The 19,558-nt window shown below is 51.9% G+C and overlaps 5 protein-coding genes across 5 annotated transcripts; 4 read left to right on the top strand and 1 right to left on the bottom strand.

Moving 5' to 3' along the window:
- Positions 1-1,005: 1,005 nt before the first annotated feature.
- On the bottom strand, positions 1,006-2,902 carry J4E88_010422 (uncharacterized protein; the record flags this gene model as incomplete). The annotated part of the gene is made up of 2 exons (XM_049404014.1): positions 1,006-1,815; positions 2,468-2,902. The coding sequence occupies 2 exons, from the start codon at positions 2,900-2,902 to the stop codon at positions 1,006-1,008; spliced, it is 1,245 nt and encodes a 414-aa protein (XP_049250239.1).
- Positions 2,903-6,930: 4,028 nt separating this feature from the next.
- Positions 6,931-7,491, top strand: J4E88_010423 (uncharacterized protein; the record flags this gene model as incomplete). The annotated part of the gene is made up of 1 exon (XM_049404015.1): positions 6,931-7,491. One exon carries the CDS (start codon positions 6,931-6,933, stop codon positions 7,489-7,491), a length of 561 nt encoding a protein of 186 aa, XP_049250240.1.
- Positions 7,492-10,412: 2,921 nt separating this feature from the next.
- J4E88_010424 (uncharacterized protein) lies at positions 10,413-12,254 on the top strand (the record flags this gene model as incomplete). The annotated part of the gene is made up of 1 exon (XM_049404016.1): positions 10,413-12,254. One exon carries the CDS (start codon positions 10,413-10,415, stop codon positions 12,252-12,254), a length of 1,842 nt encoding a protein of 613 aa, XP_049250241.1.
- A 768-nt stretch (positions 12,255-13,022) lies between these two features.
- Positions 13,023-15,156, top strand: J4E88_010425 (uncharacterized protein; the record flags this gene model as incomplete). The annotated part of the gene is made up of 2 exons (XM_049404017.1): positions 13,023-13,601; positions 13,657-15,156. The coding sequence occupies 2 exons, from the start codon at positions 13,023-13,025 to the stop codon at positions 15,154-15,156; spliced, it is 2,079 nt and encodes a 692-aa protein (XP_049250242.1).
- Positions 15,157-16,088: 932 nt separating this feature from the next.
- Positions 16,089-19,333, top strand: J4E88_010426 (uncharacterized protein; the record flags this gene model as incomplete). The annotated part of the gene is made up of 5 exons (XM_049404018.1): positions 16,089-16,595; positions 16,654-17,565; positions 17,614-17,855; positions 18,459-19,229; positions 19,300-19,333. 5 exons carry the CDS (start codon positions 16,089-16,091, stop codon positions 19,331-19,333), a joined length of 2,466 nt encoding a protein of 821 aa, XP_049250243.1.
- Between the last annotated feature and the right edge of the window lie 225 nt (positions 19,334-19,558).

Below are 19,558 nucleotides of genomic sequence, written 5' to 3' on the forward strand. Positions count from 1 at the left end.
ATAATATCGTTCATCCGCCCCTCAAACGCCGCCAACACCTCTCTCCTCTCCCGCCTCTCCCGCCTCTCCCACGGCATCTCATACCCCGCCCAACGGGCCCACCGGAGCAGCGCGATGGCCAAAACGGCCGTGATCATGTGTGCCACGAAGGCGTCGAAAACGCGCGTGGCGAAGGTGCAGTCGGACATGGTTAGGAGACAGCTATAGATAGAGGTCGTAGGTTAGTAAGCGGAGCGAGTAAAAGCGAATTTTGAGGTATAGGAGGTGTAGGGTAGGATTGCGTACCTAATCTCCTGTGTGTGGTAGCTGGAGAAGAGAGGAGATGGGACGGCGGGCGAGCGGGATTTGGTATGTTAGGAGTGGGGGGCGGGGAGGTGCGACGGGGGAGGCTGCTGCATCCACGGTAAGGTTGTTGGCACTTTCGGTGGAGGGTTGAGGTGCACTTTCCTATCTAGGAGCAGATACGTCGTTGCGTAGGGCTCTTGCCTTGTGGTAGTTAGTAGACGACATGTACGCCAAAATGTTGGAAGGAGCATGTGTTAAGTATCTTTGAGGTATGCGTTGCAGGTAGCTATAGCATACGTATATCTAGGGGTGTTGTTGAGGTATACATGGTCTTCTGTATCTCTCGTCTGTTGCCGCAGACAACTGCGAATGCCTCCACGATATGGTGATGTACTCACGAAGCTGACATCACTCATCGAGGCTATTCTGAGTATCGGAGGCATTGGGACATATTGCAGAACAGGAAAGCAGTAATTGAGGCTCGCGCTTTGAGCGTCGTACTTTGAGCATTGCGCTTCGAGAGCTGGACTATAAGTAGTATCCTTGATATTCATATGCAACGCCGTGATTATCAGGACCTAGAATACGCCCTCCGTGACACACAAGTGACCGCTAGACTCCGACATCAAGCCCAGATGATGCTAACCCAAGCCTCGAGCGTGGACGTATATGCCCTGGGCGTATTTCGTCTCGCTAGTATAGCGACGTCGTGGTTGAGTATCAAGTGTTGACCCATGCGAGCAGCAATGCGTTCAACTTGGAGACGCGACGCTCCCGTCCTGAAGGCAACTTGACCGTCACTAGACCATCATCACCATCCGCTTCTTGCTCAGCCTCTCCGTCAGTGTCTCCATCACTCTCCCAGTCAGCTTCGTCGCCGATTTCCTCGATGACACCAACAACAGTCGAGACGTCATCATCATCGTTGTCGCTACGCTGCGTCTCCCAAGCACTATCATCCTCATCATATTCGCGCTCCCGTTCGGATAGGTCGGCGATCTGCTGATCTGCTACGGGCGAATCAGTTTGCGTGCCTTGAGATACGAATAGTACTGGGCCGTCTTCGGTCTGGGTTGCCGCAGACGCGACCGTGAGGCTCTGCCTCTTCTTCGCGGCGGGAAGCTCGGCAGTCTTCACGGAATTGCGGTTTCGCTTGCGGACCGCGCGCTCCGAGCCATTGGTTTTGGATGCTGTTGGTGCTTCGTCATCCTCAAGTTTCTTGACGTCGTCCCGGGAGAGTAGCTCGAGGCCATGTTTCTCCCATACTTTGAGCGCGGCAGCGGTGAGGCTAAGAACCGTAAGACCGTTCCGGTCGCATCGCTCAACGATCTCTGAACTGACGGTATCGAAGTCGATGTCGTTCATGCTCCGGGTTCGTCCTTCTGCGTTGCGGTACGACGGTAGCGGGCTTGGAAGCTGCTTGTTCGCGTACGTCCTTGTGTAATACGTGACCGAGATAACCTCGCCGGCTTTGGATCTTGCCATCGTCATCCACCTGCCGTCGAAGCTCAGCGGCTGACGTGTCTTGGCCTGTCTATCGTGTTAGGTGTGTTGATCAACGAAGGGGTATTACTACTTACCATCGCTGTGTCTCAGTTTCGTTATGCTGGAGAAGGTTGGTATTGCGCGAACGAAAGATTGGAGTGGGAGTCTGACGTCGGGCGATTGGATTTTATCAAGGTGTGGTAGTAGCTCGAGAGGCTTGGTGACTATCGGTTCAGGTGAACGTCGTTTTGGTGTGAATAGCGACTAGGTGACCCTCGATTTAAGTGACTGCCGACAAATTTTCGGCTAGTCAATAAGGAACTCTAAGTGAGCGTACATTTGGTCTCTTCTTAGCTTTTGAGTCCTTCATGGTCGCAAAGATTGTATGGGAGATAAAGACGGAGTCACTGGATTTTAATAAGGACAAAGCAATGCGCCGTCCTAATCTACTTGAGCAGCCGTATATCTCTTACAAGGAACTTTATGTCTTTTCCAGTCCTGCAGTTGACATTGCCGTTCGCAGTAGAATGCCGAATTGCATGCACCACACGCGTTCAGTTCAGCCAACTTGAAGAGCCCAGGGCGGCCCTCGTTCTGCACGCGGAACGCGTAATGTGCATAGGGACACTACATAAGCCTGTTAGAAGAACCACCTCATGCTTCACCATGATCAACGTACCCGTGGACTCGAACACACCATCGTTCCGTCACTCGCACCTTGCAGTCGAATTCTCTTAGCATCGGGCATCTGGCCCAAGCCTTCAAAGATCAAACCCAACTGTTCCCTCGCCAATGCCGCGGAGTTTTCTTTCTCAGCATCGTTTCCTGCGGCATATATTTCCAGACTCTTCTCAGTGGCTTCCTTTGCTTCCTGCAGCTGAGAGGCCTTGAGATGTGCTGATCCGATCAGGCACCAGGCACCAGCAACGGGTGGTGACTCGGGCTTGTAGGCGCGCAATCTAATACGCAGCATCTCTTTGGCGAGCTGAATGTATCTTTGACGGCCACTTGCGTTGTCCGCAGCTAGTTGTTGATGGATTAGACGTTCTGTTTCCCGGTCCACGGCATGGGCTTCCGCTGAGGTGACGTCGTCGCGGAAGTCGGGGTGGATGGAGCTCGCCATGGAAGGCATGATGTCTGTTTCGTGCTGAGTCGGGCGTTGGTAGGGAAATTTTATTCTTTGTGAAGAGACTGTACGACAGCGTTCAGAGGCCTTTGACTCTGCATGGTGGAAGCAGACCGCCTTCAAGCTCCTCTGCCGCTTGCGGAGCTGGCGCGCCCCCACCTCAACTTTCTTCTTCCTCTTCGGCGCAACGCGACCAACAGCATCGAGTTTCTTTGCGTTGAGCTTTCTTCACATGTTGTATCCGCAACCCAAGCGACTGCATCTCGCATACTGCGTTAGATGGCGGGCTTGTTTGCAAGGCTGTCTTGTCTGCGCGACTCTTTACTTACAACGCGCAACAAAGAGCGCGCCTGCAACGGAGTTATCGGTTCGCCAGCCATGCTGTAGTCTTCGCTCATTTCCCGAGCTTTTGCTAATACGAGGTTGCATCTGGGTACCTAGGTATCCAGCCGGAAGACGAAAGAGTAGACACAGTGACGCTCTGCATCGATCAGGTTGGGCAGGCAGGCAGGCATGGTCTGTGCGCAGTTGCCTTAGATGTGCCACCGCCGTCCAGCATCCACCACGATGCTTACATGCTACTCGTTTCTAACAACCCTATAACCTTGCAATGGTATATCAGGCTGGCGATCAGTACTCGTCGTATCGCGATGATGCAGTGACGCACGCGACACGGTTCGCCTGCTCGCCATCGTGTCGCTTCACTCTGGCGACCGGTCAATACAAGTGGCGGAGTTGCCGGTAATGAACGATTGTGTGGCTGGCGGCATGCACTTCGATTCGCCTGGTTTCGATTCCACATGCAGCAGCAAGCTTCATAGGTGCACTTACCGCATAGTGTCGATTGGATGGATATGCAGCTTAGCACGGCGCCCGCGTGAGGCTGAACATTGGCATAGGTAATCTTTGCCGCAATGACTTCCCCGCAACTTCCTAACGACCTTGTCTTTTTCACGACCGCCTAAGGACTTTCCAAGACCATGCAACGGCCACTGAACGACTGCGAGAGCCGCGGTATAGGTTGTACCCGCAATCGTGCCCAGGTCTGGTATTGTGTGGACTGTGCCTGTGAGTTCTGCGACCCGTGTTGGCAACACTTTTTGGCGCACCGTGGCGGGAAAAAAGGAAGAGATGGATCGCACGAGAAGGTAGAGTATCATGTGTATGCGAAACTCAAGAGCATACTGGATCCACAATACGACGAAGACAAAATGGAAGAACTCCACGAGGACGACCTGGCCACTACCTGGTTTGGTACAATTTGTTCCTTGATAAGAGTTCTTATAACTACTGACCTCTTTTCAGGAATAAAAAGAGACAACGATCCGGAACATTACGACAGCCTCCATAGAAGAGGCGACCAGTCAGACCGTCAACAATTTTTCGACTATGATGTGTATTCAGCCTTGTTGTGTAACCCGCTCAAAAATGGAAAAGAAAAATACCCGCAACTGGTATCTTTCATCGGCCAAACTAGTAACGGACCCATCAATTGTATCGTTAACTTTTCGAGACTAACCGCGCACCAGATGCTGGGAAAAGTACATTAATAAAGATGCTCATTCAGTTGCAAGGGACCGGTGGTCTGAAGGAACGCTATCCTTCTCCTGTTGTTGGCTTGAAGCGTCTAGAGCCACAGTCTGGACATGAGAGGCTCGGTAACGATCCAGTGGAGCACACTCCAACATCGGCCGACGTACATCTGTACGCAGACCCAATGAGCACCGATTCTCGAACACCTCTACTGTACGCAGACTGTGAGGGCTTAGAAGGCGGAGAGAATCCGCCGATCGGTGCCCATGAGAATCGTAGGTCGCGGTCGAATCCCGAACGCATCCATGCGCAACTGGGTGAAGGCCGTATGCGATCATTGGCATGGGCTACTGCAGATACTGAGAGGGCAAGAAGAAGATATATCGTGAAAGAGCTTTACCCACGCATTCTCTACACTCTTTCAGATGTTGTGGTCTTTGTTATGCATGGCACGAACTCCAAGTATGTGTAAGGTCTCCTATTGGGCTCTTTTTGCTTATAATTACTTAGAACATTCGAAGTCACAACTCTACAACCTTTACTGCAATGGGCAGAAGCATCATTGGAGACATCGGTTAATCAACCAACACTTCCACACGCCGTTATTGCACTGAACCAATGTGGGCCGAGCGCCAATCCATATGAATGGGACAACGAATCGGCAACAGACAGCTTGTTAGCGGCCAACAAACACTGTATTCATCCAAGACATGGACACCCCTTCTTCATCAGTCTCGTCAAAACCTGGAAAGAAAGAGGACGACGCGTCAGAACCATTCTGGAACTCATACAATGCTACTACTCCACATTTCAAGTTATACGCATACCACGCGGAGGTCGATATCGGCTATTGCACGATCAGGTCGATCGACTTCACCAAGTAATCACGAAATCGTGCGAAAGGTCCTTCAATACTCGGAAACGAGCGAACATGCTCTTCAAATCTTTTGAGTTGGATACGCATTTCCAGTCAGTGTTCAGTCATTTCTCACGGACACTCACTATGCCTTTCGACTTTGTTACCATGTCTCTGCGCAATAATCCGATACCCAATGATTTTGGTGGCCATATGCTTCAGCTCGCCCTGGCCATAGAGGCCCATGACAAGCAAATCGCGCTTAATACACCCGCTCTTGAGACGACGCGCAAAGCTACGCTCATATTCGATCGCATGGCTAGACTTGTGGCTTCTAGTATTTCTCTAGATTGTGTCCGTCATCGAAAAGGTACGTGACAGTTCTTTTGCATAGTTTTGCTTTGAGGGTCGACATACAAGATGTTCATTGCGAGCGCCTGGCCGACGCGAGAATGCCGACGCAGCAACTATGGCCAGTGCAGTATTATTGTAGCTCTGAGCCTAGTCTCTGGTTACTGCCTTCTCCGGCGGGTGCTACTGGACTTCTTTTCGCCAACCGTTTCTCCTATTCCCCAATTATTCGTCTTTGCTACTTCTGACGCACGACAGGCTCTGCTCTAGATCACTTCGCTCATTACACGGACTACTGCCAGTTCTCAGTAGAGACATTTTGGAGTCAACATCTCACCTGTGAATTCCGCAACGGTTCGTATCAATGCGTAAACGTCGCTGCCAATCACAACCCGAAAGGGCACCAAGACGCTAGAGGCAGAATAAAACCAGGCGAATTTGTGTCCAGGATCAACCCAGAAGGCTATCTACCATCTTGGAAGAAGGAAATTCGGTTGCAGATGCGCAACATCGATTGCGAACTAGAGAATGCCTCGCAACGATCCCCAAGCTATTCCAAGGAAGCTTACATGATGCAGATCCATCGCGACGACATGGTGAGCTGTTATGATGCTTCTTTGGGTTCAGCTGGTGGGATTTTGAGTTACGCCACATGCTTCTGCTGTCTTATGCAGTCACCTGAGCACGCTCTTCGTTGCGGTCATGTACTCTGCACGCAGTGTGTGCGAGCCCATGGACAGCCTCTGCACGACAATAGTAGCACGAGCTCCGTTATCAGACTAGACTGCTGCCCTTTACACCCGAAGAAAACGGATTGGGAAGTGCCATGCCTCATTAGGTTTAAGCCTGAACACGCGGGAGTTCGCCTCCTATGTCTTGATGGGTGAGTCAATTCTAGCTTCTATTGAGAGCTCTTCATCGCCCTTCAACCCCGGGTGAAGCAAGCAATGGCCTCGTATACCCATATCCATCGATCTCTACCCCCATTTCCTCTTTCAATTGCTCGACTTTATTCGAGACGCTGACATATAGAAAGTGGTGGCATCCGTGGAATCGTTGAACTCGAAGTGTTAAGAGCCCTCCAAAACCAAATTGGTGACAAAATTCCCATCCAGGCATTTTTCGATTTGATTATGGGAACGAGGTAAGATTCCAAGTAGTCGTAAATACCACAAGGCTCACACTTCGTAGTACTGGTGGCATCATTGCGCTAGCAATGGTTGCTAAAGCTTGGAGCCTTAGGCGCTGCTCTGATAAGTTCAGAAAGCTGTGCAGTACCGCTTTCACGCCGCGGATGTTGCACAACATCCCTTTCTTGAGACACCTGATAACGCTGAGGCTTGCTTCCAAGTATTCGACTGGCCCTCTCAGAGAGACTTTGACGCGAGAATTCGGGCAAGAACATCTTTTCGGCAACTATGGAGAACGGAGCTCGTATCTCAACACAAAGGTCGCCGTGACCGCGACGGACAAAACCGGGTCTAAAGCGATCGTTATTGCGAACTACAGCCGGCCGGAGGGCGACAAGAAAAGACTACGCCCCGCAGAGTATGAGTTTCTGCGACCAGATCGGCCAAAGTTCGGCTTCTCCATCGCAGACGCGGCAGCTGCCACATCGGCTGCCCCCAGCTTTTTCAAGCCGTTCGAGCACGCTCATACCTATCGCACATACTTAGACGGCGCGCTTTACCACAACAATCCCGTCCGGCTCATGAACCATGAGAGAAAGCTGCTCTGGCCCGATGTAGCTGGTCAAGACCCCGATCTCTTCCTTTCGATAGGCACAAGTCAAAACAAGGCGGACGTGCAAGCCGGCCAGCCCGACGCGACAGCAATGGCTTCTGAGTTAAAGTAAGCATATTCAACGTTACATGTCTTAGTCTTCCGGGTTCTCAAGATGTGCCTCAACAAGCAGTTAAGTGGAACGTACTGATGAAGAAAGTGCCCGACAACCTACTTTTCACACGATGCCTCAGATCGTTTCTACAATGGTACGCCCTTCCAAGATTTGCTTCAATTGCGACGCGAAGACTTCTGAGAACTGTGCTGAACAAATCGGCAGCGAAACCTCATGGACAATATTCTCGACGCCGAGAAAGCGTGGGATAAGTTTCGCTCTGACATGTGCGCAACGAGTAGCAGTCCTTCGCGCTACGTGCGCATTAATCCGGATATTGGACGTCGTCCACCATGTCTGGACGAGGTAAGCGAGATTGGACAATTAATCCGTGAAGTTCGCGCATCCATGAAGACCCCAGAAAGCCGTGCTCAGATTGCAAGAACTATGCACATACTTGTGGCTAGCTCGTTCTACTTCGAACTGCTCAATGGCCCTGTGCCGAATGACGACGGAACTTTCTCTTGCGAAGGTACGCTATCGTCACGGACAACAATATGAGATACATCTGATTGTTGTACAAGGCCAAATTTGCTGTCGATTCGAGAACGACTCGCCTTACCTCTCGGGCCTAGGCGACTTCTTCGCAAAACGGCAGACAAGTAATTCCCCGATTTTTTTTGAGATTGAGTCCGATCTCCATACCCACCAGGTAGGCCTACCGGTGATGACATCAATCCCCAGGCTAACCTTCCAAGATCCCTTTGACGTTGGAGGTTATTTCGGAGATGCGACAACTGGTATCGTTTCAACGGCCTGTCATTACGATACGCGCAAAGAGGGAAGACTCAAAGATTAACATCTCACTGCACATTCGAAGCCGCGATTCGGCCCCCGCAAAACACCACATAAGTGGTTTCCCGCGTGCGGTCATGAATGACAATCAGCCGGGGTGTGAGTAGCAGCGATACTGCGGCTATAAGCAGGGTGCTAATATCGTGAAGCTTCTGGCAGCACAACTTTGCCGAGTGTAAGAAGGGACTCGCCTCGCGATCATCATGAGTTACCAACTTCGAGCGAAATATCTGAGCTGGACGCACAACCGCCACGACCTGCTATACCTCACAGAAGCGTCTCCGAACAGACTACCTCAGATAGTGCTGAGAGGTTATCGACTTACAGGAGGACGAGGCCGAGGTCGATCGATACCGTGACCAGTCATCAAGCCAGGCGACGACAGCCAACAGTCGAGGTACCATCAGAACACATTAGAGGCACTCGTATGCCTCAAACATCCACACAGTATCGACCGGCGGGCCATTCTAACAGTGTGAAGCCAGTAGAGTTACCTAGCATCGATACGCCCGCACTTAACAGGCCATTGAAGCAGCCAAAACGAAGAGGCAATACATCGCATGCCGCCACCACTTCTACTGACCCGTCTGGAATTTCGCAGACGCACGACTCACAGCAAGCTCGAGGGTTGCATAGAACAATGGACATTGGCCATGTACCAGCTACCGAACGGCGCGCTCAACGACACGTCTCAGATACCCAACCAACAAGCAACACTACTCGGGTCTCAGACACCAGACGCATGAGCGATCAGTCAAGTGTGCGAACAACTAGACGGCCTCCCACTCTGGGCGAAGCCCAAACTTCAGATAGCACCGATCAAGCACGGCCGATGCCGCTACCTAGATCCAGAGGCGCTTCATACCAAGGACCGTCGCGCCCCAGCTACGCAGAGACGCAGCGACGACAGCCTTTCCTGAATCCAATGCCATCTTCTCTCAATCTTCCTACCCTAGAGCGCCCTCCTAATACACCGTCTCCAGGCATGTCTTCAGAAGCGAGTGCACCGAGCGTGCAAGCCCCATCTCCCTTATCAGAAGTTTCTGATTATGAGGATGGCCCGCGGCGAGAGAGGCAGTCGCGGTTTTCGCTGAGACATATGGCTTCGGTGGTGTTTGGTGAGAACGATGGGAGTGAAGTGTCGAAGGCGTCTTCGCTGGGGCGGAGGAAGTGAGGAGTTTTGTCGCATGATAGTCTTAGCGATGCGCAAAGAAGACCGGAGTGAGCCAAGTTCGTATGTGTTTGTTGTGTTGTGTGGACAAAGAAGGGCCGTCTCATTTGGCGATGGCGACGTCAGCGTCCGCCGAACTCCGCGCTGGCAATTACCTGTCGCTGAATTGTTGTACAACCACAATCTATCCTCCAGCAGTTGCACCGTTGATAACACACATCTAAGCAGCAGCCTACTTTTCAAGCTCTTTCCCTAACTACTTTTTACCCATCATGTGCGACAATACGCGCCACCTACATGGGGACATGTCCGCCATGATCGTCGCTCAGCATCTCCGCAAACTTTCTAGCAGTGCGTTCGTCCGCTCGCTTGCATAATGTGAACGTGGGCACATCATCGGTGATGAGTTCCGGATCTCTAAACTTCGTCGTCAACGGCCAGCCTAATACCAGCAATCAGACGAAATGTGCACGATGGTGCTCTCGGACGTCTTGTAGCTAAAGGGAGTTCAGAGGATTTCAAGGTGTCACAAGGCGACGGCATTTTACAATGTCGATGTCGCCATCAGGGTCCGCGGGGAGATTGCGCTAAGATTATTGCCGGCCGTAAATCCGACCCGGAGTCTGCCCGGGCAGCGGTGTGTGGAGTCGACTTTTCCTCCCCTCGCCATACATAACAAGCTCGCCAACCTTGACCATGGCGGCAAGACCCATCTGTTCGTCCAGTTTTGTTGAAGCATATCTTTTAGGGTACCTTCAGCTGGTATATCTGCGATACCCCGCGCCTCCTTCGACTGGGTAGCTTTCTCGATTTAGAGTCCGCCCTGTCATGACGACATCTTCGATATAACACCTCCGCGAGCAGATACCCGTAGCGTACCAGCCCAAAGCCACGCCTCCGCCATCGTCCAACCATGTCTTCAGAATACGCGAATAGATCGTGGAAGTCGCGTGTACTCCGACCCTCGAAGCGCAATGCCACGACCAACGACGATGCGATCACTCGGGAACCCACGCGACAGTCGCATGGAACGGCAACCTCGCGCAAGGATGCCTGGTGGAAGACACGGCTATTCAGTGGCATGATAAACGACATACGGCGGCGAGCACCTTTCTACTTGAGCGACTGGAAAGATGCGTGGGACTATCGCGTTGTACCTGCGACAGTCTACATGTACTTTGCGAACATTCTGCCAGCGCTCGCCTTTTCCCTCGACATGTTCGAAAAGACCAACGAGAGCTTTGGCGTCAACGAGGTCCTTCTTGCCTCAGTGCTAGCCTCGGTAGTCTTCTCGCTCGCCGCAGCACAACCTCTAGTCATCGTGGGCGTCACTGGACCGATTACTGTCTTCAACTACACCGTATACGATATCATCACCCCACGGGGTACGAACTACTTCGCTTTCATGTGCTGGATAGGCATATGGTCCTTGATCTTCCATTGGATCCTCGCAATCACGAACTCCTGCAACGGCTTACGATACGTTACGCGCTTCTCTTGCGACATATTCGGCTTCTACGTCGCGTTCATATATCTACAAAAGGGAATACAGGTGTTGACGAGGCAATGGGCTGCCAGCGACGCGTCGGCATACCTTTCGATTGTGATTGCCTTGCTGGTCACTGCGGTCGCATACATCTGCGGCATTGTAGGGCAGTCGTCGCTACTGCAGCGCCACGTACGCAAGTTCGTCGAGGACTACGGTACACCACTTACCGTGATCTTCTTCACTGGTTTCGTGCACATCGGAAAGATGGCTGGCATTGAGTTGCTCAAGCTACCTACTTCGAAGGCATTCTTTCCGACTACAGATCGCGGATGGTTCATCCACTTCTGGGATATTAGTGTCGGCGATGTGTTCCTGGCTATTCCGTTTGCCGTACTTCTGACTATTCTGTTCTGGTTCGACCACAACGTTTCTAGTCTAATCGCGCAGGGCACGGAATTCCCGCTGCGCAAACCGGCAGGCTTTCATTGGGATATTTTTCTCCTCGGTATCACGACTGGAGTTGCGGGACTACTGGGCATCCCATTCCCGAACGGTCTAATCCCGCAGGCGCCATTTCACACTACATCACTCTGCGTTGCACGCACTGTCGCTGATTCCGACGACGAAGACAACAAAGGCCATGGCAAACGCGTTGTCGACCATGTGGTAGAGCAGCGCGTGTCAAACCTCGCTCAAGGCCTCCTCACCCTGGGCACGATGACCGGGCCACTTCTCATCGTACTGCACCTCATACCACAAGCTGTACTAGCCGGCTTATTCTTCGTCATGGGTATCCAGGCACTAGAAGCAAACGGCATCACACTAAAACTCATCTTCCTCGCAAAAGACAAGCACCTCACATCACGATCCGACCCATTAGCACAGATCAAGCGCCGCTGGGTCATCTGGGCTTTCGTCGGACTCGAACTCATCGGCTTTGGCGCTACCTTCGCGATTACTCAGACAATCGCTGCCATTGGATTCCCGGTTTTCATCTTTCTGTACATACCCATGCGGATGTTCTTGATGCCAAACTTCTTCACGCAAGAAGAGCTGAATATTCTTGATGCGCCGACTGCTAGTCCGTTTACTATGGAGTCGGTGGGTGGTAATCATGGACAGGTGGTGGAACCGGATTCGAACGAGCAGGTTCTTGCGGAGAGTGAAGAGGCTGAGAGAGGGGAAAGGCGGAGTAGTAACGATGAGAAGATGGGTGTTCTTGAAGGGCCGAGTAGGAGGAGAGGCAGTTTCCAGAGTGCGGACTAGTCGGAAGACTCAAAGAGCAATTAGTAAAGTAGCCGGAGAAGGCCACAACGGCAGTAGAATCTACAGGCTCATGCAACGTCTTGAGAAGCGAAAGACAGAGATTTTCGGTTGAATAGTACACTAACTGCACATGTAGACATATCGCGCGATACTCTCTTGGCGCGTTGTAATCGATGGCTGTGGTTCGGAGCGGAAAACATACCTAATCGTACCCAGCTGTACTTGGCAAGGGCAGCGCCCAGACGACGGACTGTCTTGATCTCCCCCCACTTATCTACATCCATCAGCCAAGACTCAAGGATATTGCCCGCTCCAATCATGGATCGGCTGCCAGATGCGCCGAAGCCCAGCATCCAGACTTTGGGATTTGGGATTACGTGGGTGGATGCCGACGATACGTTGCTGGCTACGAAAACAATACCTTTGCACATTGGAAGATCATTGTTTCTCGAGGACTTTGGAAACACGCAGAGATATTGAAAAAGGCTTTTGTGAAAGAGAATTGATATCATCTAGCAAGTATGACACCGGAGGTGGACCGGCGGCTTCTCGGTGAGCTTACACCTGGAGCAAAGGCCTACGGCATCGCACGATAACATCGCGGGATGACTGATGAATACTCAACAGTGGGTATCATGGACATCAAGGTAGATACCAACGATGCTTGGTATTGCCAAGAATTTCCTCTGAAGATTCATAAACGGGCATGTCGAAGAGCAATAGCATGAGGTCCTTGATTACCGACTTCGTCTTCCACCAGCCTCCGGCATGCCGTCCTTCACCAAGTTGCTGCCGCTTCTGGCGAGCATTGCCTCGCTTTCAGAATCCAAACCTCTGAACCAGCCATCGTTCGTCTTCGCTCCTCTCAAAAGCACTACCCCCGGAAGCGCGCAGAACATCGTTGTCGACTACTACGGAGATGTCGACGGTGAGCTTACGATCACGTACGCGGCATGTGACGATGCTGTCGCTTCCATCGTTTCCGCGAAACAACGCATAGGTCAGACGCATGTCGGCGCTCATCCTTTGGCGAGACGCCATGAGGAACATGAGAACAGGCGGCCGAACAAATTCGTTTGGTTGACTCCGGCTGAGATGTCTGGGGGCTGTCTTCATGCCTTTCTTGATGGAGAGCTCATCGGAAGGTCCGACGAGATTGTTGTCGCCAAGCGCTATGCTCGCCGACAGGAGAGGAAGTCGTTCGTTGATGTTGCGGGGACTGATAGTAATTGGTTTGATGGCGTTGCTTACTTGCAGCAGAAACAGCCAGATGAGGTTTTTGTTGCTTCGGCCAAGAATAAGTCTTTTGGTATTCTGGGGGGAGGGATCTCTGGACTTGCGACTTCAGTACGTAATCGCATCATCCAAGATGTCAAATTCGTGCTAACGAGACGCCCCATAGTTGATGCTGGACTCCGTTGGCATTCACAACTGGAAGATCATCGAGTCGTCTCAGCGTATTGGTGGTCGCATCCGCACAGCCTATCTTAACGGCACTACCCCCGATGAAGGCCAATATCACGAGCTGGGACCCATGCGTTTCCCGTACGAGATTACAGACTCCGAGACGAACGAGACCTTCCCCTTCAACGACCAGCGCATGATCTTCCAACTGGCCGACGTTCTCAACGAACTCAACGCTGACAAGGAAGAACTTCATGTCAAGTTCATCGACTGGATCCAGTCATCTCCCAACACCCCAGCCGACAGTCCCTTCCGCCGTTCCGATGGAACAATCCCCAGCAAGACTGAAATCGCGACCGACCCTGCCTACAAGAACACCATCGCATACGGCAACGCCACCGCCGTCGAAGAAGCCAACGCCGCTCTCGATGAGTTCAAAGGGCTTGATGCAGAGCGCGTTAAGATGTACGCCACCAACATCTTCAAAGCCTACAAGCAAGCCAAAGACGACGGCATGTTCGATTACTCCGAGGTAGCCTACCTCCGTAACAAACTCAAATTCGATCTCAACACCACCGATGAAGTCGGCCAATCCCACATCTACTGGCCCATGTGGGAATACGAAACCGTCTACTTCCTCGCCTCCAAATGGGTCACCATAAAAGGCGGCCTTTCCAGAATGCCCGCCGCTTTCGAGCCCCTCGTCAAAGACCGCATCCAATACGGCGCGAAGATAAACGGGCTCCAATGGAACGAAAACAACAATACCATATCCGTATCCTGGAAGCCCACAGGCTCAGACCCCTACTCCACGCCCGACAACGTCGAAAACTTCGACTACATCCTCAACAGCGTGCCCCTCAACCTCATGAAATTCTGGTCCCTCCCCCGCTACTCCAGCCTGCTAAAACGCGCCATCGACCGCACCCTCTTCGCCAACGCCTGCAAAGTGGCCGTGCAATTCAAATCGCGCTTCTGGGAACATCTTGACAAGCCCATTATAGGCGGGTGTACACGCCTCTACCAGCCTAATCTCGGCCAGATCTGCTACCCATCCCACGACATCAACGCGACCGGCCCGGGCACAATGCTCGCATCCTACCTCTCCGACTACGAAGCCACCGTCGCGTGCGCCATGCCCGAAGCCGAACACATGGCGTACATAAAACGCGCCTTTGTTTCCATGCACGGCGAGTCCATCATCGAAGAGAACTGGACGGGTAACTACGAGCGTCAGTGCTGGGAGCAAGATGAGCACCAGGCTGGTGCATTCACGATGCAGATTGCAGGGCAGCAGACGCTGTATCTACCGGCGTTTTATCAAACGGAATTTAATACGGTGTTTATTGGGGAGGCGGCGACGTTTACGCATACGTGGATTTTTAGTGCGTTGGAAGCTGCGGCGAGGGGGACTGTGCAGGTGCTTTTGGATATGGGACTTGTGGAGGAGGCGAAGAGTGTTACGGGGACGTGGATGGCGAGGTTTATTGAGGTTTAGATGGGTTTATGCGATGATGAGTATGAATGCGCGGTTGCGAACCAGCTTCCCTCCAGGGCTCCTTTGGTAACATGGTGTGACGTTTCTTGTGGTGATGACGCACGGGTGTGCGGTAGCTACAGGACATGGAGTCACCTTACCTAGGTAGACTAGGGAAAATCTGAATAGATCTGCGGACTACAGCAACATAAAAAGATTCAAATTAGTCGACCTAACGTTGATGTAGGCTCTAGGTTGTTGAGTGTTTTCCTGAGTTGACATGGAGCCGTGTCGATGGTCAAGCGGCTGTTCGCTACTTCCTGGTTCGCTGGGTGCGCGGACGCGTTCGCGACTCACCAAAATCTAGCGCGCAATAGCGCGTTGCCATCACCACGAGCGTCCTTCCAGACTGCCACACTCCCATCACTTTGCTTGTAAGAGAATTGCGCAACAATCACGCCCGGCTTTCGCGTCACCAATAACCATACGATCTAATGTTCCGAAGAACTGCAGCGCTCTCAGCACGTGCTTCCCACAGACACCTACCCAGGTACCTCGATGAAGTCTAGATCCACTACCTTGGCCACACCTGCATACAGAGGTTTTCGAAGCAACTATACGTCCGGGGCTGACACAGCAGTGACTTCGGACTTAATGTCGTTAGGTCAAGTATCACTAATATGTGGCGCAGTAGCTGTAGGATTCATAGGCAGCTGAGAGTGTGGGGGCGGAGGCTGAGCAGGATTCATGCATGGTTGATATTACCCATACCCCGCCTGTCCTTCGTCTCACAGCGATATTGCTTGTTCACCTTCTACCGCCGCCTCACCTTTACTTGTTCATTCACCTCCCTGGGCAGATACCGCAACTGCCCATACCGTCCGAACATGCGCCTCATATCCAGTATAGCCAAGCACTACAATTAGAGCCACTGCTCATGCAGTCGCCACCCCATGGAGCAGCAAGGCTACGAGGAAGACCTCTTACGAAGATGGTTCCCACAAGACGCGGAAGGGCCCGCTAAGCACCTCACGGAGACCGACATATGCGATATCGCGGAGGTCTTGACGCGCAGCTCAAAAGATGCGTGGAGTCGTGTTCCAAGGATCTACAGTGTATTGAGGAAGATAGGACAGCTGGACGCAATCGACGCATTCATTGACGATGGATTCACAGACGTTTCTTTCCCATTCTCTGGGGCCACTCTACCCGAAACACTACGCGACCACTCTGCGCGACTCAATTTCCTCGAGTTGCAGCATCTCGTTTACGATACCCAGGCCCTCGATCTTGAACGACACGCACGTCACGGTCACTTCAGCGACCCGAAAGACGTACCGCTAAAGAAGCTTGGTGAACTAGGGAAGGGTGGTTTTGGATACGTTGATAGGGTTGTCAGCACCATCAGCCATAAGGAATACGCGAGGAAGCTCATATCGAGAGGAAGAACTTTCCGGAAGGTAGGCTCGCATATACGAAATGAGGTTTCCCAGGCTGACGAAGTGTGTCGCTCAACAGGACAAGCAGGTCTTGCGCGCTTTCACCAAGGAGTTGTCGAATCTCAAAGGTCTATCGCATAGACATCTTGTCAAACTCGCCGGTAGCTACACCGATAAAAAGTTCGTTGCCATCATTATGCTTCCTGTTGCAGACATGAATCTGCAGACGTTTTTGGAGAACACTAATCTCGACGACACCTCTCGGTCTTTCCTGAGGCCCTTTTTCGGCTGTCTCACATCGGCGCTTTCGTATCTGCACGACAATCGTATACGTCATAAAGATATCAAACCATCAAATGTTCTCATCAAGCATGACCAGGTCTACTTGACAGACTTCGGGACGTCACTGGATTGGTCTGGATGTGACAACAGTACCACGGTCACCGCCCCACCGACAACACCCCGCTATTGCGCACCAGAGGTGATGGCCTTTGTGGAACGCAATACATCATCCGATATCTGGTCCCTCGGTTGCGTGTTCTTGGAGATGTGGACGGTTTTAAAGCGTTACACGCTCGACGAATTGAAGGCACACATGTCGGACAACGGAACCCACATCAAAGAGTATCATCACAACCTCGAGGCTATTGCGGTTTGGATTCAGATACTTGAGAATGCAGCAGGGCCATCATGCGATTTGGTGCCGTCAAGATGGGTACAAAATATGCTCCAGCACAAGCCAAGATCTCGGTGGAATTGCCACATCCTTGCCAACCATATCCACGAAGCGAGTATAGACCCTTCTTCAGAGTATGCCTTCAAGGGTTTATGCTGCCTTGAGCCAGACGACGGCACTACCGATGAGACCGAATCTTCCGATGGATATTCGGAAGCTGGATCCATCACACCGTCGCTACCTTCTATCGAACGAAAGGATTCCGAGCCGGTCGTAGAGTCCGCAGCATCACCTGAAACCCAGATTGAGAACTTAGTGAGTGACGAAACAGCTAAACCTGCTGAACTGTTGTCGCGAGTCCAGCTCGATGCGCCAATTCCCCGTATATCAGTCAATGACTGCTCTGCTCCTCCTGGAGCGTTTGTCGAAGATGAGAGCGACTCTTTAGCACGTGAGCTGCATGACCCTTCAACACCAAGAAAGGCTACGGTAGACTCAGAAGAAGCTGACGCCGAACACGACGATGCAATGTACACAGCTACGAACAGCAACTTCAGTGGCTCTGACGATGAGACCCTCCAGAAAGAACAGACGAACAAAATACCGTCGCCACTCTCTTCAACTTCTTCTTTGTCCCATTCTATAGCTTCATCAGAAGAATTACCTAGCGGTTTTTCTTCCCCGAGAAGCTCCAGCACAGTTTCATGGTGCTGGGATGAACACTTGCGGCAACCCCCGAATAAATGTAGTCTCTGTATTCAGTTACTGGACCTTGCTACCGACGCTGTCAGACTCCCGTGTCAACACTGGATTCACAAGAGCTGCTATGCCAAGGACTATACATTTCTGTACTATAAATGTCCAACATGCATCTCGGCGAACAGAAAACCGGCCAGTCAAGCCAATCGTTATTTTTGCGAGTTCAACGATTGGGCTCAGAAACGCAATGAAGCTCGAGACAGGCTAAGATCTTACGAGGACAAGGAGGCTGCTGCCGAAGAGGATTGGGTCCCATATTCAGATTTAACAGGGCGAATATCCCCGGCACATCTTGAGCAGCTAAGGTCGTCTCCCACATATTCGACGCGATCAACTATGTACCCATCGGACTCTGACACGAACCCGCGAACGCGAAAGAAGCGTACCGTACGGCTAGACTCAGACTCAGACCCATACCTCACGTCACAAGCGCATGGAGTGCCTACTAGAACAAGATTCAAGAAGCGTGAGCCTAGAAGCGAGGGTACAGACACCGAAGCGGTATCTAAGAGTGACAGCTCAATGTTCAAAGTGGCTGCAGAAAGGTTTTGGAAGATAGGTAGAAAGAAGGCCGGAACAAAGGATGAAGCATCCACAAGCAAACGTGGTGCACCGAGACAGCGAACTGAACGCAAATTTGCGAACATCGAGAGTGACTCGTCGGATTCGCATGATGAGAAAAGGCGCTACGAGGCAGCCTACTGGGCTCGTACTAAGGAGCATGATCGACTCATGGCAGAAGAGCGTCGAAGTCACGAAGACATCCGATACACTGGCGCCACTCAGCGACCGAAGCCCGTCAGACACGGTGAAGCGAGAAAGCTACCGGTGCCATCAATCAGCGAAGAGATTTCTCCAGCAAGGCCAAAGTCAGCAGAACCACCTGCGACGAAAGTTTCAGCCGAAACTCGACCACGTTATTATCCAACTCTAAATAAGAAACTGTATCTCCCTGCTGAGTGTGAACCTGGTAGCGAGCATCAATACGGATCGTACTCATCCGACGACGACGACGACGACGACGACGACGACGACGACGACGACGAAAGAGGCAGAGAACCAGCGGAATCTTTCTCTTATACCGGCAATGGGCCTGAGGACATTATATGGGCCCCGAGAAGTGCTGGCGACGTCGTCAACCCAAGGCGCTCCAAGCCAGAAGATGTTAGGTGGGCTCCAAAAAGTGGCGAAGGCTACAGAGCAAATCCCCCAAGGCCTCGGTATGGGCGGACGGCTACATATGTATACTAGTATGGTTCTTGGCTCGTTCCTTGTGCTTTTGTGTCCTAGTCGATACGCCAACTTAGCCAGCATGGACGCTTAATCGAAAGCGGAACAAAGCATCGACGCAACTTTGACTCTATTTGTGCCCCTGGTCGACCGTGCGTTCAATCTACCTTCAAGTCTACGTGTTCGCCAACAGCCTCCAGAACGCTAACAAATGTATACTCTAGTCATCGCAGTAGTCGGTAAAGGTCTCTGCTGTTTCGGAATTCTACTGTCCTGCGTCATATGCTTCTTGTTGATAGTGAGATGGTACAAGTACCTC

The sequence above is a fragment of the Alternaria novae-zelandiae genome (genome assembly GCF_023758075.1).
Source record: "Alternaria novae-zelandiae strain BMP 2774 chromosome Unknown scaffold_33, whole genome shotgun sequence".
Classification (NCBI taxonomy): Eukaryota; Fungi; Ascomycota; class Dothideomycetes; order Pleosporales; family Pleosporaceae; genus Alternaria; species Alternaria novae-zelandiae.